This window comes from Eublepharis macularius, chromosome 1, assembly GCF_028583425.1.
Source record: "Eublepharis macularius isolate TG4126 chromosome 1, MPM_Emac_v1.0, whole genome shotgun sequence".
Taxonomy (NCBI): domain Eukaryota; kingdom Metazoa; phylum Chordata; class Lepidosauria; order Squamata; family Eublepharidae; genus Eublepharis; species Eublepharis macularius.
This window is the reverse complement of record NC_072790.1, coordinates 65,116,451-65,142,221: the sequence shown is the minus strand read 5'-3', so window position 1 is coordinate 65,142,221 and position 25,771 is coordinate 65,116,451. Positions and strand designations below refer to the sequence as shown.

General features: G+C 40.5%; 1 protein-coding gene across 1 annotated transcript in view; it reads right to left on the bottom strand.

Moving 5' to 3' along the window:
* PRIM2 (DNA primase subunit 2) overlaps positions 1-25,771 on the bottom strand; it is a 102,721-nt gene that overhangs the window by 1,489 nt on the left and 75,461 nt on the right. The window contains exons 11-13 of the mRNA XM_054985219.1: positions 15,621-15,747; positions 13,313-13,395; positions 6,483-6,551 (exon numbers count right to left, since the gene is read on the bottom strand). Of these exons, the coding sequence (XP_054841194.1) occupies positions 6,483-6,551; positions 13,313-13,395; positions 15,621-15,747 (279 nt within the window). The remainder of the gene's footprint in view (positions 1-6,482; positions 6,552-13,312; positions 13,396-15,620; positions 15,748-25,771) is intronic.

Below are 25,771 nucleotides of genomic sequence, written 5' to 3'. Positions count from 1 at the left end.
AAGGCACCCAAAGCCATTTTTAGAGTCAGGAGAGCCTTGGAAATAGCTTTTGATATGATGGGCGGGGTTGGGGGGGGAATGCAGTAAAAATGGCTGACATCCTGTATTGCACAAACAGAACATGCCCTTCAAATCAAGCCCACATAGGCCATGGCCCAAAAGAGTCGTTAAGACACTAAAGTGTATATAAGACAAGAATTTTGCTGCTGTGAACAACAAACAACTGTTCCATTTTAAAAACATCATGCTTCTTCAGCAGTATCAGCAATCCTGAAAAGAAATCCCAGATTCTGTGTTCAACCCCTTTACGCATGCATAATTGGCTTCTTTGGAGTTTAAACTTAAGGTTGTTTTTACAGTGCTAGATTGCCTTCCCCCATTCCCATTCAAGTAATCTTGAGATAGACCAAATCTGAACAGTTCTATATTGGAAGATGATTATCACACTGGTGGCTTTATCAATCAAAAGTAAGAATCTCTGTCAAAGATAGACCATAGGAAGCTGTCATAATCTCCAAAACATGCTACTATCAAACCCTTGCCTACTGCACCTAGGCCAAAGTTTGCAATCTGTTTTAATAACAGGTCACATAACCATTCATCAGTCCTATTTGGTACCAAGCTCTAGTTATTTTAGACAAAATATTAATTACTGTTTCTGCAATAGAATAAAGTTTTTTTGAAAAATTGTAAACATTTACATCCAACATTAATGCTCTGTTAGCAAACACTAAGCGTATAAGACCACACATTAGAGCAGGATTCCCTTTTCAGGATTAAAAAATATATTTTATCTATATTGTCTCTGATCCAGGGCTTTTTTTCAGCAGGAATGCAAGTTCCGGAACCTCTTGAAAATGGTCACACGGCTGGTGGCCCTGCCCCCTGATCTCCAGACAGAGGGGAGTTTAGATTGCCGTCTACAGAGAGCAATCTAAACTCCCCTTTGTCTGGAGATCAGAGGGCGGGGCCACCAGCCATGTGACCATTTTCTCCGAGGGCAACCCACTCAGTTCCACCACCTCTTTTCCTAGAAAAAAAGCCCTACTCTGATCAATATTTTATTTTTTTAATGGTTTTAATGGTTGATTTTGTCTGTTGTTACCTACTCTGAGCCTGCATGTGGGGAAAACAGGTTATAAATTTAACAAAATAAATAAATAATATTGCTAGTTTTATAAATTTTGAAGGAAAAACTGTGATTTTAGCATTTAGACAGAAACAGACGTTTCCCCAACTAGATCAGTCACAAGTAAAAGCTTTAATATTTAACATGCAAGAAAAACTAAAAACCACATGCCCTGTAACACCAGCTAAGCTTGTAATCCTGCCTGACACAGGGCAAAGGCCGGTGGATTTTACATAAACAAGTCTCCTTATTTCATCTCCTTTGTATTTCATGTACTACATCTGAAAGCTTTCTTCAAAGAATTTTGAACACAACATACTTTACAAAGCCTGGTATTGACTTTGAGCTCTATTGTGTTGTTTTTAAAAAGGAGTTGGAGTAATAACGTTGAACCTATGTGATCTTAGAAGTTTAATCAAGAAGGTCCAAAATGACAAGTGATAATAAGGCAAGCTGGTTTTACACACACAAAAAAGCCATATGGATCTTTTTTTAGATACACTACAATGCATTTGCTCTTTCAGAGAGTTGCTCAATTGAGGTTTGATCACAAAGAAATTGAAAAAACCAGGCTAACCTGCTCCTTTATAATCAAGATGTGTATTTTTCAATAAAGGAAAAAACATCTGAAAGAACAAACAATAATGCCAAAAACATTGGCCTTTGCACAACTACATTAAAGTGGCAATTTTTCTTTTGACAAGGGATACTCAACACTGCCCATTTTGATGGCAACCACCCTGATTGCACTGCTTACAACCTAATGGTCTCAAGAGCTTATTAAACACTGCAGCGTATCACAATTCAAACAGGTTGCTATGATAATATCAGCTTCCTCTGTGATAACATTCTGAAGGAGGACAAGCAGCGTGCATATATGTATATGCACATGTACACCCAAGTTTTTAGGACATAGTTAAAAACTGTTCTAAATGTCTAACTCTCAAAATGAATTTTCCTGGGAACCTACCATAGGCTGCCTATGTTTTAAAAAATTTTGGTTGATTGCTGAATGAAGATATTTCATCCACACAGAACAATTACTTTAAGGCTTTGTCTTTCATTCTGTAAACTGGTCTTCCAATGTGAGGGGCAGGGGAGAGAACTTGGAGGGTGACACAAAGTAAATCCTGAGAGAGGAAGTAATCCAGTCTACCAGGTAAAGCTCGCACTGCAAGAGGCCATAACCCTGAAGTTGAGTAAAATAGTTGGGGGGGGTCCTCTAAATACCAGGGAGACCATGATGCTTCATAACCCATTTCTGAATAGAATACTGTCTGAGCTGAGGCAGAAGAGCTCTCTACCCTTATGTACAGAGTGGAAGAAAAATATAGCTTGAGACATGAATGCATCCCTACAGACACCTCAAAAGAAAGTAGGTTGCTACTGCATTATTCTAATGAAGTTTTTCCATGTGAGGTTTTAGAACCCAAGAGTTCTTCCATTCTAAGCCCATTGAAATCACTAAGCCCACTGATTGCACTGTAATTTCCTCATGTAATGCCAGTATTGGTTTAACACTCCATTCCACAGATCCATACCCACAGTAGCAGGCCATATACTTGTGATTACAGTGTTCACTCACAAAATTGGCGGCTGATGCTAGATTTGGGAGTTCAGAAGCTAGAGTGAGTTTAAAAGAGAAACTCAAACTCCTTTTGTTTTAAAAAAAGCCTCTGATTTAAACACAAAGAAAAATGATGGTGCTTTCTTTTGTTTAAAGAACGACTCAAATAATGGGGAGAATTTTGCAGTGACCATACTGCAGATCTTGTCTACATGTTCTAATGGCAAGTCAGCAGAAAAATCCCAAATACCAAAGTTAAGATTTTGCAACACTGCATTGCGAGATTGTTAGCACCAAACTGTTGGGAGTAGCTTTGAGTACTGAGTGCATCTTATAAGAAAGCCTCCCTCACCCAGCCACATGATGAGGAGCTAAACTTGGAGCAGAAAGTGTGTCAGACACAATTTGTTCTCCAAGCTCCCAGCCCCTTCATCAGACCACTGATCAAAGGGGGCATGAAGCAGATAGCTCACAGACAAACAATTTCTCTTTAAATTCTTCCATGATGTCATTTACATAAACGTAAGAAGTCTATATGTTTTCTGCCTCCTATGGTTCTGTTGGCAAAAAGAATGAGCATATATTATTCTATGTTAATGAAATGGTGACTTTATCCCATATGCAGACTGGGATGTGTTGATTAGTAGCTGCATTGGGCAAATATTATTACAAGAGTGTTAATTATGAGAAAACTCAAGCCTTGTACACAAAGCATCTTAATTAACTTAAGATTAAACAGGTACATCTTCCTGCTATTTAGCAGTGATGTTTACCAGCACATGAAATTGGAGTAAGTATTTTTAATTAACCAGGCTAAATTAATGATCAATTTCAGGTATATTAAGATTCTGGAGATCCTAAAAAAGGATCTTAACTATTGATATGTGATGGATAGGACTGGCTCCAACTTTGCCTCTCCTGAGACAGCCAATAGGAGTGGGTGGAATGCTGGGCCTATCAGAGTTAGAGTTCATTGAAGGGAAATTAGGACATTTGAGAGACAGAGGGGGGAGGGTTTGAGCCACTGCTACGAGAGGCAGCAGAAAGTCAGATGGCTGTTAATCTGTTCTTTTATTTTGAAACTTTTCCTGTTTAATCCCAGTATGTTATAACTTTAAAATTCATTCACTCCTATGTTCCTTCTTGTAAATAAAGTTTATTTTTGTTTTGTTTAATCCTGACTGGCCCAGAGTTGTTAGCTGAGGGGAAATAAAACACACACACACATGCTCTGGTCACAACTAATGGGCCTAGTGAATGAAATGGTGTAGTGGATATTAAGGGAAAGTAACTTCTGGGTTCCCTTTTCCCCAATAGCCCTAGGCTGTAGCTGGGTGAGGCGAGGTAAATATAGGGAACTGGCTGCCTGTCTGGTGGAGCCTCTGGAAGAGGAGAGAGGGGACCCTGTGAGGATTTGGGTCAGGCCTCTCTGCCTGTAGTGGAGGCTGGATAGGTGGCATGTGGCAGGGGATTCCCAGTGTTTACTTGCCTAGGTGATAAAAGGTGTGAAAGGCTTGAATGTCGGTGAGGTGGGGTCTACCTACTCACCTACTATCCACGCCGTATCTGAGCATCACAGTTTCATTCCCAATTATTGTCTGAAACAAGGGGCTTTTTTAGTACTTCAGACCTGCAAGTTACTCAATAGACTAAGCTGCTTGGCACACTAAAAGGAAATTAAAAGATTGAAGGTCAACACACAATTCCATATTATATGTATGATATATGCTTAATATATCATATGCTTAAAAAAATTAAACTAATCAGCCAGTATGTTAGGCAAAATGCTACTTAAAGACATCAGGTGACTTTTTAGACCGAAGTGCTAAATGAAACACCTACCAGTGAATACGTTGCAGGGTTGTGCAGGCCACAGAGGTGGCCCCACCTGAGCAATAGGTTCTGTTATTCTCAGAGGCAGCAGCTCAGCACTTGCAGCTGCCAGCCTCCTACGCTACCTCACAATCTAAGCAATCAGCTGCCATGCTCCACAGCTGCACAGTACAGCACTGCTGGTACTTACAGGGTCAAAAGAAGCTCCAGTTGATGACAGTACCACTCCAGACAAAAAGGAAGTCCCAGAGCTGTGCTGCAGCTGGCTCAACTACATGCTACATCAGGGGTGAAGTAAGGGAGCTGCTATGCCAAGAAAAATGGGCTGCTGTGCTGTCATTCAACATACATACCAGGGGCTATTACCCTGCTTTAAAATTTAATGATCATAAACAAATTAAAAGGGAAATTCAGTATGCACTAGCAAGCATCATAATTAGCAAGCACTGTGACACTGAGAGATCTCTGTCTTTTGGTGCTACACCTCTGAAGATGCCAGCCACAGCTGCTGGCGAAACGTCAGGAACTACAATGCCAAGGCCACGGCTATACAGCCCGGAAAACCCACAACAACCAAGCACCATAATGTTCAAAGAGATGTACAGAATAAATAACTTCTTACATTCTAGCACTGCAAATGTTATTGAGGCATTGGTGATCTGTTCCTCTCCCTCGCCTCTCAAGTTAAAAATGCCGATGGAGATGGCATGGTTGCAGCATAGCTATGTTACACTCTGATACTGTCCTGCCTTATAAGGTGTGCAAGTCACAAGGTACACAAAGAGTCACATGAGTAGGTTCCAATGGGAGTAGCCACCCATGACTCTTGGCCCACAGACAGTCATGTCAGAATTATCATGTGTTAAATAAATGCAAGGCCAACATTTGGCTGACTATATATCCAATGTGAGCAGATGCATTCTTTTTCCACAAGGGGGAGAAGTCATCCTATTCAAACAGTAAGTGAAACTGTAACATAAAATTGCTAAAGTATACAAAATCCAACCATCTCTGAAAGTAAAGTTTAAAAGCAAAAAAAAAAGATTAAATTTGGTGTATTGTTATCCAAAGACAACTTGAAGCTTTATCTGCTTTTAAGATTTTTGGTGGAGTTTTTAAAAATTGTGAATTCCCATGTGTAGATATTATATCACTTTAGGACCACACCTTCATAAAAATTTGCTACAACCTAATATTGCCTTGTGACACATTTGCCAATTATGCATAATGTTTTAAACACATATGGAATGTCAGTTTGTACACAGAACCTAAGACTGACCTTGGCTCATACCTGTTAACTGAGTATAATTAATAACAAATTGCAATCCATGATGGATAGCAGTCCATATTGGATGTAAACTGTCCCTGAAGTTTTATTATTATTATTTAAATTCAATTTTTAGCCTGCCCTCCTCACAAATGGGCTCAGGGCAGGTTAAATCAGATATAAATATAATATAAAATCACAATAAATCAGGTAATCATAATACACATAAAATGTACAGCTTGCAATCCCCAAGGTGGCAGCCCTCATCTTTAGCATTCACCCCTGTCAATAGTACACAAGGAGGGAAGGAAGGGAAGGAAGGGGCAACGTTTGAATTAGGATGATTCATAAGGGGAGCCAGGAAGATATCACAGCCCCCTCCCAATCAGGAGACTGGTAGGGAGGCTTGCCAGATAGCACGGAACAGCTTCAACCAGATGCCTGGCGGAACATCACTGTCTTACAGGCCCGCCGAAAAGACAGAAGGTCTTGGCAGGCCTGAGTGTCCACAGACAGAGGAGTCCATCAGGTTGGAGGCAGGACCGAGAAGGTCTTGCTCTGGTCGAGGCCAATCGAGCCTCCCTGGGGCCGGGGACCACCAGTAATTGTTTGTCAGCACTGCTACAGTCTTTCTGGAAACAGAGACTGATAAATGTCTGATTAAAAAAATGAAAACATGTACTCACGTTGTGTGTCAGTTCAAAGTATTTCTGACAGGCCAGCTGGTAATGCACGCCCTTCACCAGGTCCAAAATCTAGAAAGGGGAAAGGGAAGCAATCAATTACAATATTTATAACAACTGAAATATTCCACAACATAGCCTTTCCAAGTTTTGTCACAACTGACAGGTAAAAGAATTGGTAAAAGAAGTGGTAGGATAAAGTAGACTCCAAAACAGCTCCAAGTGGAGTTCTGGTCTTCAAAAATGGGCTTTCTCTTTTCTCTCCTCTGTGACAGACCTCGTGCTCTAGAAAGATACTCCCAAGAATCAAGAACAGGATTCAGTGCAGCAAGTACTGCAATGCAGTGTCAAGGGCTGTAGCTGGAAAGATGAGTCAGCAGAAATCAGGAACTCCTTTCTTGTACTGGTACCAGTACCAGTAGGGTTCATTTGGATCTAACCCAATGATCCTGGTGATATTTCACTCTACTTAGAAAAAGGTCCTGAAACTACTAATTGCTTTACAAATAAACAGAAAATCAGAAGCATGGTTTTTACAGCACTTAGTCAACATAAAATCTCATCAGTGGCTTCAAATATAAATCTAGAATCTGTACAATGGAAATATGACCTAGTAAAGCATGATGTCACTATTTGTTTTCTACATTCAAGTTGTGCTACAATCTAAAATAAGTACCATAATTTAGGAGAGTTGCAAAAAGCACTATTTCCACTTGCTGTATGAACTGTCCTCAAAATAATTTGTTTCTTCCAGTGCCCCCCAGAACGAGAATTGCCTCTTCTGAACTACCATTAGAAGAATGTTCCAATCTCTGGTAAATACAAATTGCTTTCCAGTTTTACCTCATGTAATCTCTTCTGTCCTACATAAACATTCTCATCAGCAGAAAGCATTTGAAAATTTAAGTTGTATGTCATTTTCTCTTTGCCATTATATAATTAAATTGTATATTCTCTGCTTATCAAACCCAAAAACTTCTGGAACAGAGAGATAACCTCAGCAGAGAAAAAATTCTTGAGAAATGCAAATTTCCAGCCCCTTTTCCAGAAGCTGACCTTTCTGTGTCAAGTGTAGCAATAAACTCAGCACAAATCCCTGCTGTCCTCATTATTGGAGGCTGCCTTATAGATACTGACAGATGTACAAATAATATTTGCTGAATATATCAAACCACTCTGCTGCCAAGGAAGCGCTTAGTAGGCCTCTTTTGCTTTGGCAAGTGCCACTGATTAAATATCTGACTTTCCTGTCACTGCCTGCTAAACATCATGTGAAAAGTATGGCTGCAAACCAACAAGGTCCAGGAATTTATCTGTTTGCTTTAGAAATTCTTAAGTTTTTACATTTTTCTTTTGCACACTATGGCAGACCTCTCCTTTCACATACCCTGCCACCTACCCTAAACCTCCCTTCACAGGTTTGGGCTACCCAGGCAAGTAAGGGCTAGTCACCACAAACTACCTGTTTAGCCTCTAATGTAGCAGGCAGAGAGCCCTGACCCAAATCCTCACAGGGTTTCCTCTCTCTTCTTCCAGAGGCTTCTCCAAACAGGCAGTCCGTTCGCTGTATTTCCCTCCCCTCACCCAGCTACTGCTTTGGGCTATTGGGGAAAGGAAACTCAAGAGGTTACTTTCCCTATATGCACAGCTGTCATTTACTTTATTAGGCCCATTTAATGTAACCAGAGCGTTTGAGGTCTCTGTGTGAGGTATTTTTTCCTTAGCCAACAATTCCAAGCCAGCTAGGGTTATAACAAACCAAAAATAAACTTTATTTACAAGATGTAACATAGGAGTGAATGGTTTTAAACTCAAAAATAAACCAGGATAAAACAGATAATGTTTCAAGATATAGCAGGTTTAACTGCCCACTCTCTCTCTGCTGCCTTCTTTCAGCAGCTCCAAAAGCTTTCCCTCCCTCTCACTCTGACCCACAGTCTCTGGCTCAGCAATATGCCCCCTCTCACTGGTTGGTTTCTCAGGAGAAGCCGAGTTGGAGCCAGTCCTTTCCATCACATGGCCCTCCTCCTAGACATTGTCAAAGGCAAAGGCCTATTTGTAGGTCTCCACCAGTGAAAATGAGGGCTTTTACCTTCATGTGTGTGTGTGTGCCATAACCTAGATAAACACATAGTATATAACCATTTTTGCTATCTTATGCTACAAACATTACAATTTTTTTTGTTTAAAAAAATCATATTAAATATGTTACATTTTATAAAATACTTACACCCTTTTCCATATTTACAAGACTTGTCCCTCTTTTCCCCAGGAAAAGGTCTCTGCAGCTACCCTGCTTATGTTATCCCCCGGTCAAATATAAGACATGGAGCATTCGGCTCCAATGGACTATCATATCGTTTCATTCCCGTAACTCCCCCTTCAAATGGCTTTGGGTAGTCCCAGAGGGGAAGTACCTGTTCTTCCTCCCCCCTTTTCAAACATCCCAGTAGGATCAGCCATTCTCTATAATAATATGACTTTAACATATATGTATGTTTTCCTCTGTATTTTTCTTGTTCTACATTGGTATAGTTTAACAAGTTTAGATCGGATAGTCTACGCAGACTCTGTGCTGGTACTTCCTTTTCTTGCACTGCTCTTGAATCAAGATTATTCTTTCCTGCTGTTCCTTGGACATGGATAATGGTTCTCAGTTTGTTTGGGTTCTCATAACCCCTCATAGTTTCTCTTGCATTCTCTGCAGAGTTTGACCCCTTCTCATTTTCTTCTGGAGCAAAATGGTATGCAATTTGACACACACACACCCTTTTTACATTGCTCAGGAAGATCTAACGTGGGCTCAGGAAACATCTTTCTTGTACTCCCTTGAGGTATGCCAGAGAATGTTCCACTGCTAGCTAGTATCTTGCAGTCTCCTTTGATATCTGGCAGTACTGCTACAAGATCTTCAGTAGATACTCTCTTATTTTTCCCATACAAGGATGTATTTGTTGGTTTAAAATGTCCACTTATAGGTTTCACTTTATCCTTCTCTCCTTCTTCTGTCACAATTGTTTCATAGTCACCAACTAGACCATTTTGAGGTACTTTGAAAGAGCAGTGGCTGACCCAAGGTCACCCAGCTGGCTTCAAGCAGACAAGTGGGGCATCAAACCCAGTCCTACCGCTCTTAACCACTACATCGAATTGGCTTAACAAAGAGAAAATTCTGATTCCTGCTATAGTGCTTGTGCATATACACTGAGTAATATAGGCAGCAAAGGCTTAAGGGAAGTTTTTACTAAAATAGCAGCTGTAACCCACTGAAACCTCAGACCCAAGTACTATGATGATATTCACAATGCAGAGCATATTATAGAACTATAGAACAAACTCAGTCTTTATTCTTGTGATGGATTTGACTACTGAAGGGTAAGACAGAGCTTTCCTAGTAGCAATATTATTACTGAGGATCCCATCTTTCCTTCAAAAACTTGAACAACTCCAGAGTCACAAATGCAAAGCTGCTTATTTGTAGACAACCAAGGAACCTAACAGCCCAGCTTTGCTGTCCCCTCTTGGTTTCTCTGGTTCTCCCCCCACCCCACTGGTCCTATGAGGATAGCCCAGATTCAGAGTCACAGAAGGAAATGCATGCAAAGGTGGTCAGGGTCCCTTTCGTGGTTGAGTGGAAGGTAAGAGGGAATGGCAGCTTACCCAGGAAGGGTAAGAAAAGCACAGCTTGCTAAATTGGCTTTTTCTGTAAAATTTGTGAAAGTACACTAGCGCTCATCTTTCCAATACTTTTTGCTACTAACCATTCTAAGGTGTCTGGTAGTGGTAGCCAGCCACCATCTGGTCTCCAGATCTAAGGTTACAGTGCTAAGAAGACACTTAACTACCTTTACTTTAGTAATTATTGATCTTTTCATTTCTTCAGCCTCACTTTGAAGCCATTTTCAAATAAAAGAGGAACTTTTTATTCTTTCTAACAAATATGCACTATATTTTATATATTTCTATCATTTTTCACAGGTGACTTAAAATGTGATTGAGGTACAACTAATGGAACATACCTTGAGACATTTCCCAAGTTCCAGGTCAATTTCTCATCACTCAGCTTATTTGCTTAGGACTTTGCAGAGACCTTCATTTATTAGCTGGCATGGAAGAATCAACTTCTCTCTAACTTGTTCTCTTTTATTTCTAACATTCAGCACCAATGGTGCATAGGAACAACATTTTTATACCCTACTGAAACTACTCAAATGTTTACACAGTAGCTTGATTTTAGCCTGTAAAGAGGCAAAATACAAATAATCTAGTCCTTCCTTCTGTCATAAGATGTGCACCCATGTACCTATGCACACAGAAAAAACTGGGGAAATATCAGAAATGTTCACTGCCAGATATGTCTTGCAAATCTGCATGAAAAGAAAGGAAATGAGATCAAGAGAGCACATAACAAGTGACTCAAAGAGGACCTGAGCCAACTCAGCTCTGAGCTGAACAAGACCAAGCTCTGAAGGGTCCAATGTGTTACCAGAACTGCTCTTTATTATAATGGGGAATTAGCTTTAGCAGTCTGTAACTTAAATTAGCGCGGATCTTAACCTATGTCTACGGAGGTCCCGATCCCAGACACTCTAGTGAAAAAGAGGCAGACTACAAATAGGTTCCAAACATGTGTATTTGCTATCAATGTGGCGTAAGCCTAAACTTGCACAAGCATACAAGAAACACACAAGATCTAGGAAATACAGAGTATGAAATACAGAGACGTTCGCATTAGCTGGTTCCCAACGATGATAGGGGGAATACTCACTTATCCTGGAGCGAAGCAGAGACACGACAGCGAGGGGTGGCCCAATGCCAGCACTGGGACCACAGACGGACAGCGAGGGGTTCTGGATAGGATGGCACGCGCACCGAGTGGTCTGGGAGACCAGCTTAAATACCCCAAAACGTACCCTGGGGCTGGTGCTGTACTTGGTGGTTCTCACAGATTAAAACAAAGGTTCTAATGGGCTACTGAATGGCTTGGATGGGCCACTTTGGTAATCAGATTGTGATAAGTGACACCTCAGGAAGAGGGGACAAAAGAGGGAGGGGGAAAATCCAAGTGGGCTGAAAGGATGTTCCAGCGGACAGGGCTTGTCCTGATGTCATCAGCTCTGGAATGCGGAGGTTTCTTTGAGATGCATTCTCTAAGTGCTTGGGATGGTCGGCACTTAGTTCCTTCTCCTGGGTGGCTCCTAAGATATGCAGAGCGGGGCGAGGTACTCTCGCTGCGGACGTGGTGTGCCCGCTTCGCCGAAATGGCTTCTCAAAGCAGTCTTCTTCCCTGGGTCTTCTGGGTGCCTGAGAACATGGGTGCCGGCTGGGCATAGCTGGGGCTGGATAGCAGGCTGCCCGGTAGCGAGGGCAAGCTCGGGGACCGGCCCGCGGGAGGCTCCAGGCAGGAACTGACCAGGGAGCGCCTAGCCAGGCTCGCTGGAGGTTTCCCCGGCAGGCGCCCGGCTGCTAGCAGCGGCTTGGGCCCATATGAGGCAGGCTTCCATGGAGGCAGGGGGAACAGCACGTAAAACACAGTCCAAAGCAGGGAACAGGCACAGTCCGTGGCAGATGGCAATGCAGGCACGGGGCACACTTGTAACACAGTCCAAAGCACACACTGGGAAGTCCAGGTACAGGTCAGGGCAGGGCTGCCCAGAAAGAGAGTCCTTTGTGCAGTTATCCAAACATGGAGCCAGTAAACTACACAGTCTATTGCAACAGCAAGGCAATTAACACGCAGGCAGGAAACTGACACGTGTATCAGAACACACACGTGCAGGGCAGTCTTTGGTGTAGCAGTAAAACAGCAATGCAGGAAACTTTAACACAGTCCATGGCAGGCTTTAAAGCAGGGGAGGGGGCCTACTTGGCAACAAATGCCAAGGCAGAGGCTTTGGGAAAGTCCCAGCAGCTGTGGGGAGATTGGCTGGGATTCTTGGCAATTTTCAGCCAAGCTGAAACCTGTGAGCAAGTGCAAAGGAATGAGAGACAGCAGGAGAGGAAGAAGAGTGGACTGTGAATACTTTGTTAGATATCCTTGTTTTCCCCATGTAGGACTGCTTTCTCCTATATAGGACTAAAAAAACCCTGTTCCCCAGAAAAGAGAGTTCGTTTGTCGCCAAAGAATAGGGGCACACACAAGGTGACAAACAAGGACTAGGGGAGAGAAGATTCTGTTGGCTCCAAAGAGGAAGGAAAATAGTGGTGAATATGGGCAGCTATAAAAAGACTGAGTACAAGCACAAATTTGTGTAGTTTTGCTGAAAAAAAACTGTTGTTGTCTTAAGGACAGGACTAAAACTTGGCAGCATATTGCAAAGCAATTTCCTGTATTGCGTTCTATTTATGGCAGTCCACTACAATAAAGCACTTCAAAGCAAACATGTACATGAAATTAATGGGTTATTAGAACTGTATATTACATAAGACAATTACTAATGCATATCACAGTACCCATTCCCTGCAAAACACAATTTTTCAATGTCAAAAAAGATTAAAAAATTCCAAGAAAAATGTTGTCATTAACTCCCACTTTCATTAAAACCCTGAAGTTATAATGAGCAGCAATAAACCAGAACCTCTCATTGTCCTTGATGAAATACAAAAAGAGCATTATATTCCTAGGAAACAAAACTATCAATCTATTTGTTAGTATTGTGAAGAGAACACTTCATGGAGGAAAAGTGCTAAAGCAAATACTAAAATCTGATTTACAGGATATTTTGTGTGCATTGTGACACACTGGACACAGTATTATAAATCACTATTGAACTCAACCAAAAGGAATTTCCTGATGCCATGTTACTAAAGTATGAGAGAAAAATATTCCCTACCTGACTGATCCCAGCGGAAGGAATTTTATACGCCTGCAGCTTCTGCTTCAGTAGTTCAGGGTCACTATGGCGGAACGGGCACCCTAACAAGCAAAGAACAGAGCCGAGCACACAAAACAAGGCTATTTACCCAGAAGTTAGTGCAATAACGCACTTGAGAGACTGGCTAAGCAGTCCTTAATTGTCTAACAGCTTATTAATATAAAAGTTAATTGCCCGTGTGTACAATTGCTTTACTCCTCTTCTAAATAATTACTTCACTCTATGGTACCATGACATTATAGGCCCAAGAGTTATATCATACATTACAACCAGCAGGCCAAAAGTCTCATTAATTTCGCAGAAGATTCAATTAGATTTCTTACTAGCAGCTATGAAAATATACACAAATCTGTAACATACTATACTAAAGTTATTATGTATTGAGATAACAATAGTGTATAATGATTACGAGTGTCAGACTACGATCTGAGCGGCTCAGGTTCAAATCCCCATTCTGCCATGGAAGCGTGCTGATGATTTATTTATTTTATTTATATTCAATTTATATTCCACCCTCCCCACATCAGCAGGCTCAGGGCGGATTACAACATATTTAAGGTGTTTTATGTTTTTAAATGATATAAACTGTGATCTTGGGTCATTCGCCCTCTCTTAGCTTCACCTACTTCACAACACTGTTGTGAGGAGAAAATAAATGGGGGGGAGAATGATGTTGTAAGTCGTTTAGATGCTTGTTATGGAGAAAAACAGGGCATACATAAACAAACAAACAAACGAAATTACTTCTACAGGGTCATGGGGAGCGGGGGGGAGAATAAATACTGCACACAACTGTTTACAAAATATTTAAGATGGAGATCTAAAAATATTTCATTCTATTGATTTCACTGAGATGCACTGGTTTAAAATCCAAATGTCACAGCTTAACTGGTATGAGATTAACCGTTTATCAGTAGATACAAACTACTTGAATTATTATGAAATTATTTCAAACACATGTAAAATATAAAAAAAATACTACTGAAAATTTAGATACATGGCTCCTATAGTACACCTTTGGTATTTGTAAAAAAAACAAACAGTTTTACAGGCGTAGAATTGACAGACTTCAGCATGAAAGACACTGAAGAACATTAAAGGTGATATAAGGATGATGAGGCTAAAGAATTGATATTTACTTCCTTTTACTCCTCCAAACCATACCTTCTTCTTTTAATACAGGTAATAAGGCATTTTGCAAGCAGCCAATCTATCCCTCTGGGTACTCCCTTAATCAACTGAGAGGGAATGGAGAGAAGAGTAAACAAATCACTTCAATTGACTGATGGCCTCCTTTGCAGTAGATCTTCTATGAGCTATGACTGCAGAAGAACTGGGCTATACATGACCCTAATTTGACCAAGTTTAGCAAATCAAAGGTCTTATTTCTCAGATACTTGCACAATCTTTCGTGTAGAAAAAGGAGGGTCTTTTGCTTTTTATACTGGAGCAAAATTATTTTTATAGGCCCTAAGGAATCTTATGGCAACTTAAGAAACTCCCTAGCCACTGTGGGGTAGTAGTTAAGAGTGCAGGACTAGGATCTGGGAGACCCAGATTCAAATTCCCAATGTGGCATGGAGCTCAATGGACTAACTTTGGACCAGCCATTCTTCCTCGGCCTAACCTACCTCACAGGGTTGTTGTGATTATAAAATGGAGAAGGTAAGGACTCACACTGAGACCCGTGGGAAGAAAAGTAGAGTATAAAGATCTAAATAAATAAACCTGTGCAACTCCAATAATGAAGCACCATTTTAAAATCAGACTCCTAAATTTACAGAGATATTCAGCTTGGGGGAAAAAATCTGATTTCCTACAGGTTGCTGTTATCCTACCACAGTTCTTAACTAGAGAGAATCAAAAGCTTTAATATATTTAATAATAGGCCAGAATGCTTAGCTATTTAAAATATTTAAATGATTTATTACTATTGGAGAGTTTTCAAGTAAAAGCACTAAGGAACTTTAGTGTTTGTCCTGAGACACAGTGGTGGAAAAAACAGAAAAGCTGGAGAAGGAAGAAGAACAGTGAAAAGCTCAGTGAAGTGCACACTGAAGTGCTGTTGAATGAATGAATCTCTCTTGCCTGACCTAGTTTTGTAATAAGACAAATCACCAAAATAGTAACAGCACACCGGTTTGACAGTGATGACTGGCCTAAGCTACAAAACTAACTTCTGCCAGTTATGCAGGCAGCCAGTCAGTTGGCTTCCAAATCTGCTGGACTCCCAAGCATTGTGAACATGTCAGCTATAAGCACTCACCATGATAATCCCCTTGGCCTGGTGGATTGGACAGGATAATTTTCATGCAGCTGAATGGAGTATAATCAGTTCGCTTTCCTTCTTTTCCATAGTTATGCCGGATGCTGTAAGCATATCCTTTGTCAAACTGAACAGCAAACACATTTTAAAGAGAGAGAGAGACGGTTTGCATTTGAATTGTATCCAAGGTCTACAATTTTCACTAGGAAGAAAGATAAACGATTGGGATTTCAAAAGGTTACATTTGTTAAATTAAAATACATTTGGCAGCAAATATTTCTCTGTTACTACAAAGTAATCCTAAGCAGAGTTAGACCCTTCTAAGTTGGCATACGTCTGCGTAAGTATTTAACACACTATTGCAAGACAGTTGGCATTTCATACCTGTAAGTGCACAAATGTGGTAACCAGAAGCACACAAAGCAAACTAAAACTGCTGAGCAATCTTACTGTAATTTCAAAGCTGTACTACTATCATACACTACATGATCAGAAGAAAGTGAAGGAGACACTTAAACATGAAGGGTATCCTACCTATGGCCACATGAACCAAATGCCCAAGAAAGCTAACTGTATGAAATGGTGATCAAAGGCTAACTACAGGAGTTTGTTTCACAATGTGACATTCTTGCACTGTCTTTCCTCCGAAGCGCAAGTGCAAATTACACAGTTTAAGAAGTCACTCATTGTTACTCAGTAGCTTGAAGACATAGCTTGTGAACAGCCTGCATCAAGAGGAAGATCCGTTTGTGATCAAGTTACACAGCTGCAATATCACTAGCACCACTAAAACTAACATAGGTACATTTTTTTAAAAACTTACAGATTGGCTTTTAAGAAATGTTTGCTTTACCTTTATATAATTTGGAACATCAAATGGACCAAGTTTAATTTATTTAGAATTGTTTCATCACCTTAGAAAGCACTAACATATAGCTGGGGGCAGGGGGGGCGGCGGTAATCAGTCATGCATTACAAAGGAAGAATTTTTGCACTTTTAATACCATGTAAGTCTTTCTGTTATGACCCCTACACAGATTACTATTTTACTATACCTTCAAACAGATGTGTGACAAAATCCTCCTCTAACCACTACTCCACACTTGGTCTTAAAAATGGCAGGATGATTCAGCTCCGAAACCACCCTGAGACAAGAGACCCCACCCACCCTCACTCCCACCCCCATGGAACTTCTGCATGGAAATTAGGACATTTACTGCACAATCCTAAGCATGTTTACTCAAAAATTAAATTTCACTGATTTCAGTAGGACTTGTTCACCACAATGTGTTTAGGATTACACTTATAAGTAACCAATATTAATTTAGCACAATAAAACAAGTGTTGTATTTGGATACTTTATATGCTGGTAATAAGGGAAAGAAGGTATGGAAGAGACTATGCAGAGTTAGACTTCTAAATTCATTGAAGTCAGTGGGCTTAAAAGGTTGCATATCTGTTTAGGATTGCTCTGTTAATCGCTTGTTTGTTTTTCCTGCATGCAAGACACACATACATTTCTGAAGATCAGCACTCATTTTTAAAATGGTTATGACAAACAGTCCATTAACAGTCAAACAGTGAAAGTAAAATTATTCCCCTGCCTTTCCCCTACACCAAAAGAGATCAATTCAGCTGTTCAGTCCAAGGAAGAGGAAGCAGGTTCTACAAGGATCAGATTGGTCCCTATGATCATCATACAGTTAATGGACCTGTCTATCAAAATGAGAGACAGAAGAATTCAAAACGCTAACAGCCCATAATACAAATCAGCTGCTCAGATACCACTCTGAACTTTTACAAAATATGGGATTTTAATGTGGCAGAAGATGGGGTATCCTAAAGGAAACAGTGTTGCTATACTTCTGCATAGTTTAATAAGGGAAGGGTTAGATGATAACAGGATGGCTTTAAAAAAAAACGTGTTGCTTTGTTTTGTATTGTTAATATTGTTCTTTTTGAAAATTAATAAAATTTATATTTTTTTAAAAAACACCACAAATACCTTTTCTAAGAAAATTGAACTCGTCAGAAATGCAATTTTCTACAACTCACAGCTACAACTTTGAAATCTGATCCAGTCTAGTACTTCCAAGGTTCACATCTATTTAACCTTCTGAAATGCAAATTACACATAGCAAGTTTGTAATTATATAACACAGTTGTTTCTCACACTTTCTAAAATTCAGATAAATTTCAGATACACAAATTCAAATTGGTTCTGATGGGAGAAAATGTTTTACTATTTAAAACTGCAGCTTCTATAACATGCATTAGAAAACATTTTCCAATACAAAAGCTGTTTGTAGTGAAATTCACTTGTTCAATTCATTTCTTTTTGAGTTAAATCATCTTGGGTTAGGCTTCCGAGACTTTCCATTTTCCTTTTAGGAGTTTGGGGCTGGTCAGCATTGTCTATTCTGGCCACAGAAGAGGCCTTGAGCCACAGTGGCACACCTGAAACAGCTTTCAGGGACAAAGTTTGACAGAGGCTAGCACTGGCCTCCTGGCTTGTTAGCATGTAGCCTCATGGGGGTGGGGTGATGAGTTCTTTCCCTATTCCCTTACCTGTGAGGACAGACCATGGCCAAGCCAGTCATCAGAAGTTTTGGCCCTTCTGACTGGCTAAGAGTTTAGGTTGGCTGCAGGCAGCTGGTCTTGAAAAGAGCTGTTTCTCCAGTTGCTTAGTATCAGGGAACAACCAGAGAAGAGGGAAGTGAAGGGGGACCTGTTCCTGCTTTTGTGCCCGTATCTGCATTTGCTCCTGTTCTTGAATGCTATGCCACTGGTGGATTCCTGTGCTAGCAACCTTTGTGGTTTTGTATTTGGACCTCTAGATTTAAGAGCGAAAGCTCCTTTTTGGACTCCGAAATTCACTGAAGGTAACATCTGGAACAAGTTCAGGGACAATACATCAAGTTCAGGGACTTCTAGTGAATAAAGTCTAGCTTTAATAGTCTGTTGTTGTTTTATGCTTCTCCATACACTTCCATGTTTATTTTGTTTGCCTTTGCAGGATTTTTCTTTAAATAAATTACCTTTTCTTAATTTTGTGTGGAGGTATTGAGAGTTGTGGCTTCAATCCAAATCCAATTCTTTGGCTGTTTTGCTATGTGCTACACAGTTTCTTTTTGTTATCAACCTGCCAAGTGCCTACCTTGCAGGGCTGGGAATTTGCCTCTTGGTTCCACAACTGAAAGTTTAGCTAAGAGAGGCTAGTGGCAGCTTTCTACCCTGGCAGGGCGGCTTCCCTTGCCAGTCCTCTTGGAATTTTACCTTTTGACATCAGCAGGTGACCAGCAGCGCCCTTGGGGACCCAGGCAGGCTTGCCGGAAACGGCTACATTGTTATTAAATGTTTAGTAGGGGATGAATATATGCTGTGTGCTTCATTATGCAAGATGAGAAAAATGATATAATTGAATTTCCATTATAAACTTGAGGAGGTCAGGAGATCCCCTACGCTCCTGGCTTTCCGCAAACAATGCAAAATCAAATAATTCAAAAAGTCTTTTTTACTCAGATAGGAGGGTGATATTGAAGGGAGGGGGGCCTCAGATGTTTCGCTAACGAGTTAGGGACCATAGACTTTACCACTATGTTGCCTTACATATTATCTATTGCTTTAAATATGTACTCCTATATACTACCTGTGCTTCATGTTGTCTAATGTCAGTCCTAGAACTGATTATGTTCTGTTTCAGCAACTCTTCAACTCCGTATTGGATCCTTGCTAATGCTATGTCTTTGTAAACTTGTATTTATTTACCCTATGACATCGCTTATGGAAATGTCCTTGACACTCTATGGAAATGCCTGCCCTTGTCCTTGCTACTGATTGTACTAATCTCACACTATGTAATCTGCTTTGAGTCTCAGTGAGAAAGGCGGACTATAAATGACATAAATAAATGACATAAATAAATTTAAAGTAATTGGATGCAGAATATAATGGCATAAAATGGCTGAAAAATAACAAACTGAAAATGAACCCAGACAAGACTGAAGTGATGCTTGGGAAGACAGAGATCTTGAAGGACATTTTACTCCTCAATTTCGATGGAATTTCTCTGACCCTTGCAGACTTGGTTAAAAGCCTAGAGGTTATACTGGATCCAGCGCTACTACTAGAAAAACAAATTAAGGCAGCGCAAAAAAATGCTTACTACAATATCATTCTAGCCTGGAAGATGGCTTCTTACCTCGACACAGCCAACCTGGCCACCTGGATCCATGCTATGGCAACATCAAAACTTGACTACTGTAATGCACTATACATTGGTCTCCCATCTAAGTTAACTAGGAGGCTCCAATTGGTGCAAAATGCTGCAGCTTGACTGTTAGCAGGAGCGAGCAGGAGCATGAACATCACTCTCATCCTACAGTTACTCCATTGGCTACCTATCAGTTACCATGCTCAATTCATGATATTGGTTATTACATACAAAGCTCTTCACAGCCTTGGTCCAGCATACCTATGGGACCGCCTCCCTCCCTATGTCCCTCCATGGCAGCTTCACTCATCTGAACAGGGTCTCTTGCAGGTGCCAGCCTACATATAGGTGAAATGAACAGCAGCCTATACATGGGCTTTCTCTGTAGTGGCCCCTACCCTGTGGAATGGCCTGCCTGAGGAGGTCAGGAGAGCTCCCACTCTCCTGGCTTTCCGCAAACGATGCAAAACCAAATTATTCAAAAAGGCTTTTTATTCAGATAGGAGGGCAGTATTGAAGGGAGTGGGTCTCAGATGCTTTGCTAATGAGTTAGTGACAATAAACTTCACCACTAAGTTGCCTTACATATTATCCATTGCTTTAAATTTGTTCTCCTATATACTACCTGTGCTTCATGTTGTCTAATGTCAGTCCTAGAATTGATTATGTTCTGTTTCAGCAATTCTTTAACTCTGTATTGGATCATTTCTCATGCTATGTCTTTGTAAACAGTATTTATTTATCCTATGACATTGTCTATAGAAATGTCCTTGAAACTGTATGAAAATGTCTTTGTTACTGATTGTACTAATCTCTCACTATGTAATCCTCCTTGAGTCTCAGTGAGAAAGGCGGACAATAAATAAATAAGAGAGCCAGTTTGGTGTAGTGGTTAAGAGCAGCAGGAGTCTAATCTGGAGAGCCGGGTTTGATTCCCCACTCCTCCACGAAGCCAGCTGGGTGACCTTGGGCGAGTCACAGTTCTCTCAGCCCCACCCACCTCACAGGGTGATTGTTGTGGGGTAATAATAACACTTTGTAAACTGCTCTGAGTGGGCATTAAGTTGTCCTGAAGGGCAGTATATAAATCAAATGTTATTATTATTATAAATAAATAAATAAAATATGCATTAAGAAAAGTTACAAATGAACATACATAATATTCAAGTCACCTAGCAACATTTATATTTAGAATTTTTTACACTGAAAAGTTTTTGGGACCATAAGATACCAATTAAAAAATGGTTTGACGTTACATGAACAATGCCTGAGGCTTGCATAATTCCTTCCTCATGCATACAAACACAAATCACACATACATAATGCTTGGCTACTGACAAATTTCAGTCTGGCCCAAGTCAGCAAACTGTAGTTTCCTTCCAAGCCAGAACGTCAAATCACAATCTAGCATGATTAGCATAGTCTACCAAGCATTTTAGTACTAGAGCTATATTTTTTTCCATGTGCAGTCAGTTCAACATTACAATATTTGACTGAAGTTGAAAAAATAGTAAGAAAGTTTACATTGTAAACATTCAGGATTTCAGTTATTCGAAGTCAGATACTATAGTAAAGCATCCAAAAAATAATATTTCCATATCCCTCACAGATGAACAGTGCTGATACTGCAAGAGTGCCTCGAGGACTGCGTTAAAAAACAAAGATGCTGCAGCAAGATAGTTAAATTCAGCTACAGATGTGCCTTAGAAATACAATATAAAATGTAATCTGCCACTGTTCCACTAGTTTGCTTAACCTTGGTGTGCACCAAAGAGCTGATTAGTAATTTAAGGTCTGAGAAGAGGGAAGGTTCAGAGGGAAACACACAGAGGCATGATTTAGTTTAATATGCGTCTACGTTGGCTACAGGGCATAATTAAAACTACATCACTCCTTTAAATCTACATAATTATATCCCAAAGACATTCTCATTAGTATTTTTTACTTTGTAGCTAAAACAAAAGAGGCCTCAGGTCTACAAGGTCAGACTTCTTAAAAATGTAATATGGTAACACTGAAAGTAAAACAGCTAATCTGAAATGGCAATGATGGTTCCAGAATGTGATTTATTGTGATAACCCAAATTTCCTGTACATGAACATTCATTACAAATCATCAAAGAGCTGAAAGTCTAAACCTGCCATTTAAAAGGCTTTATTATATACTAATTTATGTAGAATAATTGAGTGGGTTTATTAATTTACGTATTAATTTATAGTAATAGGATTGCTGTACTTATTTAAAACAATGTTCTTAAATCAGGTAGTTAATTCTCAATTCATTTAAAGGGTGCATGTCACACAACAATCCTTTACAATAATAGTTTGGATGTTATTCTGAGAACAAGTTTGTGATAGCAAGACAAGTGGCATTTGAATAAATGAGACTGTAGATTCTCTAGGGCATCAACATTGTGGTAGGGCAGGGCTTTGTCCCCATTCACAGCTTCACAAACTGACATAGACATTATCATGCAGTACCTACAAAATGGGGCCAAGGCCCTCTACACAGAACATTTTGCTATACACTAAACTGACCAAGTCATAGCATTCACTGACTTCTTAGCCAGGAGGAAGAGAAAGGATCCCCCCCCCCAAATTCCTATTGATCCTATGATCAATGTTGAAGCTAAACTAAGCTACAATGAAAAGACTTTTGAAGAAGAGTCATAAAGGAAATAAGGCTGTAATATAATGAAATTATTCAGGAAGGTACTTTTATGAAGGGAAAAAGACTGTAGTCAATTCCACTGTTTATTGTAGGTATTATCTTACTGCATTGTTGTCGAAGGCTTTCACAGCCAGAGAACGTTAGTTGTTGTAGATTTTCCGGGCTGTATGGCCATGGTCTTGGCATTGTAGTTCCTGACGTTTCGCCAGCAGCTGTGACTGGCATCTTCAGAGATGTAGCACCAAAAGACAGAGATCTCTCAGGGTCAATGTTTGGAGAAGATGTTAGCAGGTAATTTATATCTACTCAGGAAGGTGGGTTTGGGCTGAGTCATCCTGTAAGAGTTTCCCAGGGTATGGAATGCTAATGGGGGAAAGCTTCACTGTATCCTGAGGAGGTTCTTTTGCATATGGATTGGTGGTTGATATGCTAATCTTATCTGCAGGGCTATTGTAAGATGTAGAGTATTTTGTTAGTCTGGTGTTTTTCAGGACTGGAAACCATGCCCTGTTCATTCTCAAACTCTCTTCTTTCCTGTTGAAATTGTGCTTATGCTTATGAATTTCAATGGCTTCCCTGTGTAATCTGACAAAGTAGTTGGATGTGTTGTCCACTATTTTAGTGTCCTGGAATAAGATACTGTGTCCTGTTTGAGTTAGGCTATGTTCAGCCACTGCTGATTTTTCAGGTTTGACACTGAGAGATCTCTGTCTTTTAGTGCTATACCTCTGAAGATGCCAGTCACAGCTGCTGGCAAAATGTCAGGAACTACAATGCCAAGACCACAGCCATACAGCCTGGAAAATCTACAACAACTAATCTTACTGCATTGTTTTCTGTTTTTGTAATTCTATTTTTGCATTGTTTATGCTACATCAGGTCTTAGATTTTTTTATATTGTTGTCTAATTCTGTAACCCTAGTCCTTTCACATTGTTTATAAGATGTCTAATACTATCTGGTTGCATTGTTTGATACTGTATACTTTACCTCGAGTTCCAGTGAGAAAGGTAGCCTACATATGAAGTAAATAAAAAAAATTAAAGAAATTTTTACTATTATTAATGCTAGCAATTGCAAAAAATAGAAACAGAGTGAATAAGAAACATTTTCAAGTCTCAGTCAAGCTACATGTGATGTGATAAATGCATGATAATACCCCTGATATTTTTAAATCACCCAGGGAAGGGAGGTGGATTGGGGCCATGGCACTGGAGCGGGGCAACTTCTTCTACTTGCATCCTTAACCCTATGCAGCTGCTATAGTACCGATTAGTACCAATTAAAGAGATTACAGAGATTGGGTATTCTGCAGCTGCTTTTAAAAGCAGACATCCAAATCAAAGATCAATCCCAGTAACTAAACCTGATTTTTGGATCAAAAGATATTAGGGACAATTCCAGTTGACTAGAACTTTTTTCAATGACTCAGCAGGGCTAGAATTTCTTACATTATACACAGCAGAAAATTTATATTAGTACCAGCCTTCTAGCTCCTTATATATGTGGATTACCCACAAGCAGCCAACTATCCTGCAATTTACAAGATGCAGGGAGAGGGATAAAAACCACTAATCACAGATACGGTCAGCTGCCCATGCCACACTAGTGGAGGTTAGTGGCCAGCAAATAGGTGTTTCAATATGAAACCATGAAACAGAGAAATTACAATTTTAAAGCTAATAAAAGCAAGTTTCCTCAGTTACTAACTGAGGCCAAACCAATAGGAACCTACTGGGGATAGAAACATTTTCTTGCCCACAACAGGAAACAAATATCAGTATCAAGTTTTTAAGCATCTGGATAAACAGGTGGTGGGGATTTTTCAGTCCTGTCTTTGATTCTCCCAATACCTTTCTTTAGAAATCTCTTCTAACTACCTTCCACACTTAAGGGACTGGAAGCAGCACCTGTGGAATTCAGTTTATAACGAAGACATGAAGATATTAAGGAAACAGATGTCAGGTAAAGCTTGGAAAATCAACATACTTGCATATAAAAGAAACCAAGCTATGCTGAGTAAGGAGATAATTGGTGCCTTCACATGACACACTGTTATTTCATATGGGAAGATGACACAAAGCATAAAGAGACGTGAATTACAGCATACATTGGTTTCTTAAAGATGCCTTGGTTTTTGCAGAAAGAAGTGCAACTTTCCTTACCTATTTTATATTCAGAGGCCACCAGATTTACTTGGGGCCAGGTTGCCACCAGTGTGCAGGAGGAGGATGAAGCATGGTGGCCACCATGTTGGAGGGCTCACCCGGCATTTCCCAGGTGGGCCCTTGGCCAATCAAGTTCAAATTCCTGGCCACCCAATCACAGGTGGCCGGGTATGGGCCAGGGGGGCAGGGCCTGGCTCCAGACCACAGAGATGCAGTCTTCACTCAGGTCCAGTAGCCGGGTATTTATTTGGCTGCCAGCTCTGCCGCCCTCCACTTTGGCTCTGGCCTTCGAACACCCACCCACCTCTCCCTGTTTTCATATCTGTAATTTTATTTCTTTGTCACAACTTTGTAGGTGGTTTGTCATTGGATCAGATCCCTTTTTGGGGGAGTCAGGGTCTGCGTGTCCAGGCTCCCCAGTAAGGAGATTCCCATAAGGAATCTTGGGAATGAGTTATGGAGGTGCATGCCCAGCTTGGGGGCTGCTGGGGCATACTCACGTCCAGGTGGCAGGGGAATTACTCAGGGGTGTACATCCATGTGATCTCCCCCTTAATGTCACTCCTTGGTTCCCCCCCTCAGCTTGGGTCTGGGGAGCTGAGGGTCATCAGCTAGCAGGCGGGTCAGCCAATGTTATTTGGGATCTGATCCACATGCGTTGCCAATGCTCCTTCATGCTGTTTTCAATAAAGTTGTGGCCAATTTCATTCCAGCCAACATGAGTTTGTTGCTGGGCTTTCTCCCCTTCCCCACTCTCAGCCCTAGGCGGCAACCATGTATGCATGAGAAGAAACAGGGTTTATACTTGTGTTTGGGTACTGCAGGTAATCAACCTCAGGCCAGTTCAGCTTCACCATTTGTATGTTAGCCGTTAGTTCCACTGGGGAGGGAGAAAACAGGGCTCACTAAAAAAGAGGTAATATGCAATTACCACTCACACTCCAGAGTACATGGATCCTTAACTATTTGATGGTTGGGGTTCAGAAAAACATGAGAAACTAGTGCCATGTCCCCAAGAGAAGTTTACATTTATCTTTTTCAGAACTGAAGTTTCTCATGCTGTACCCCAAGCTGCTTAAGAAACAAGTAGTTTCAAAAACA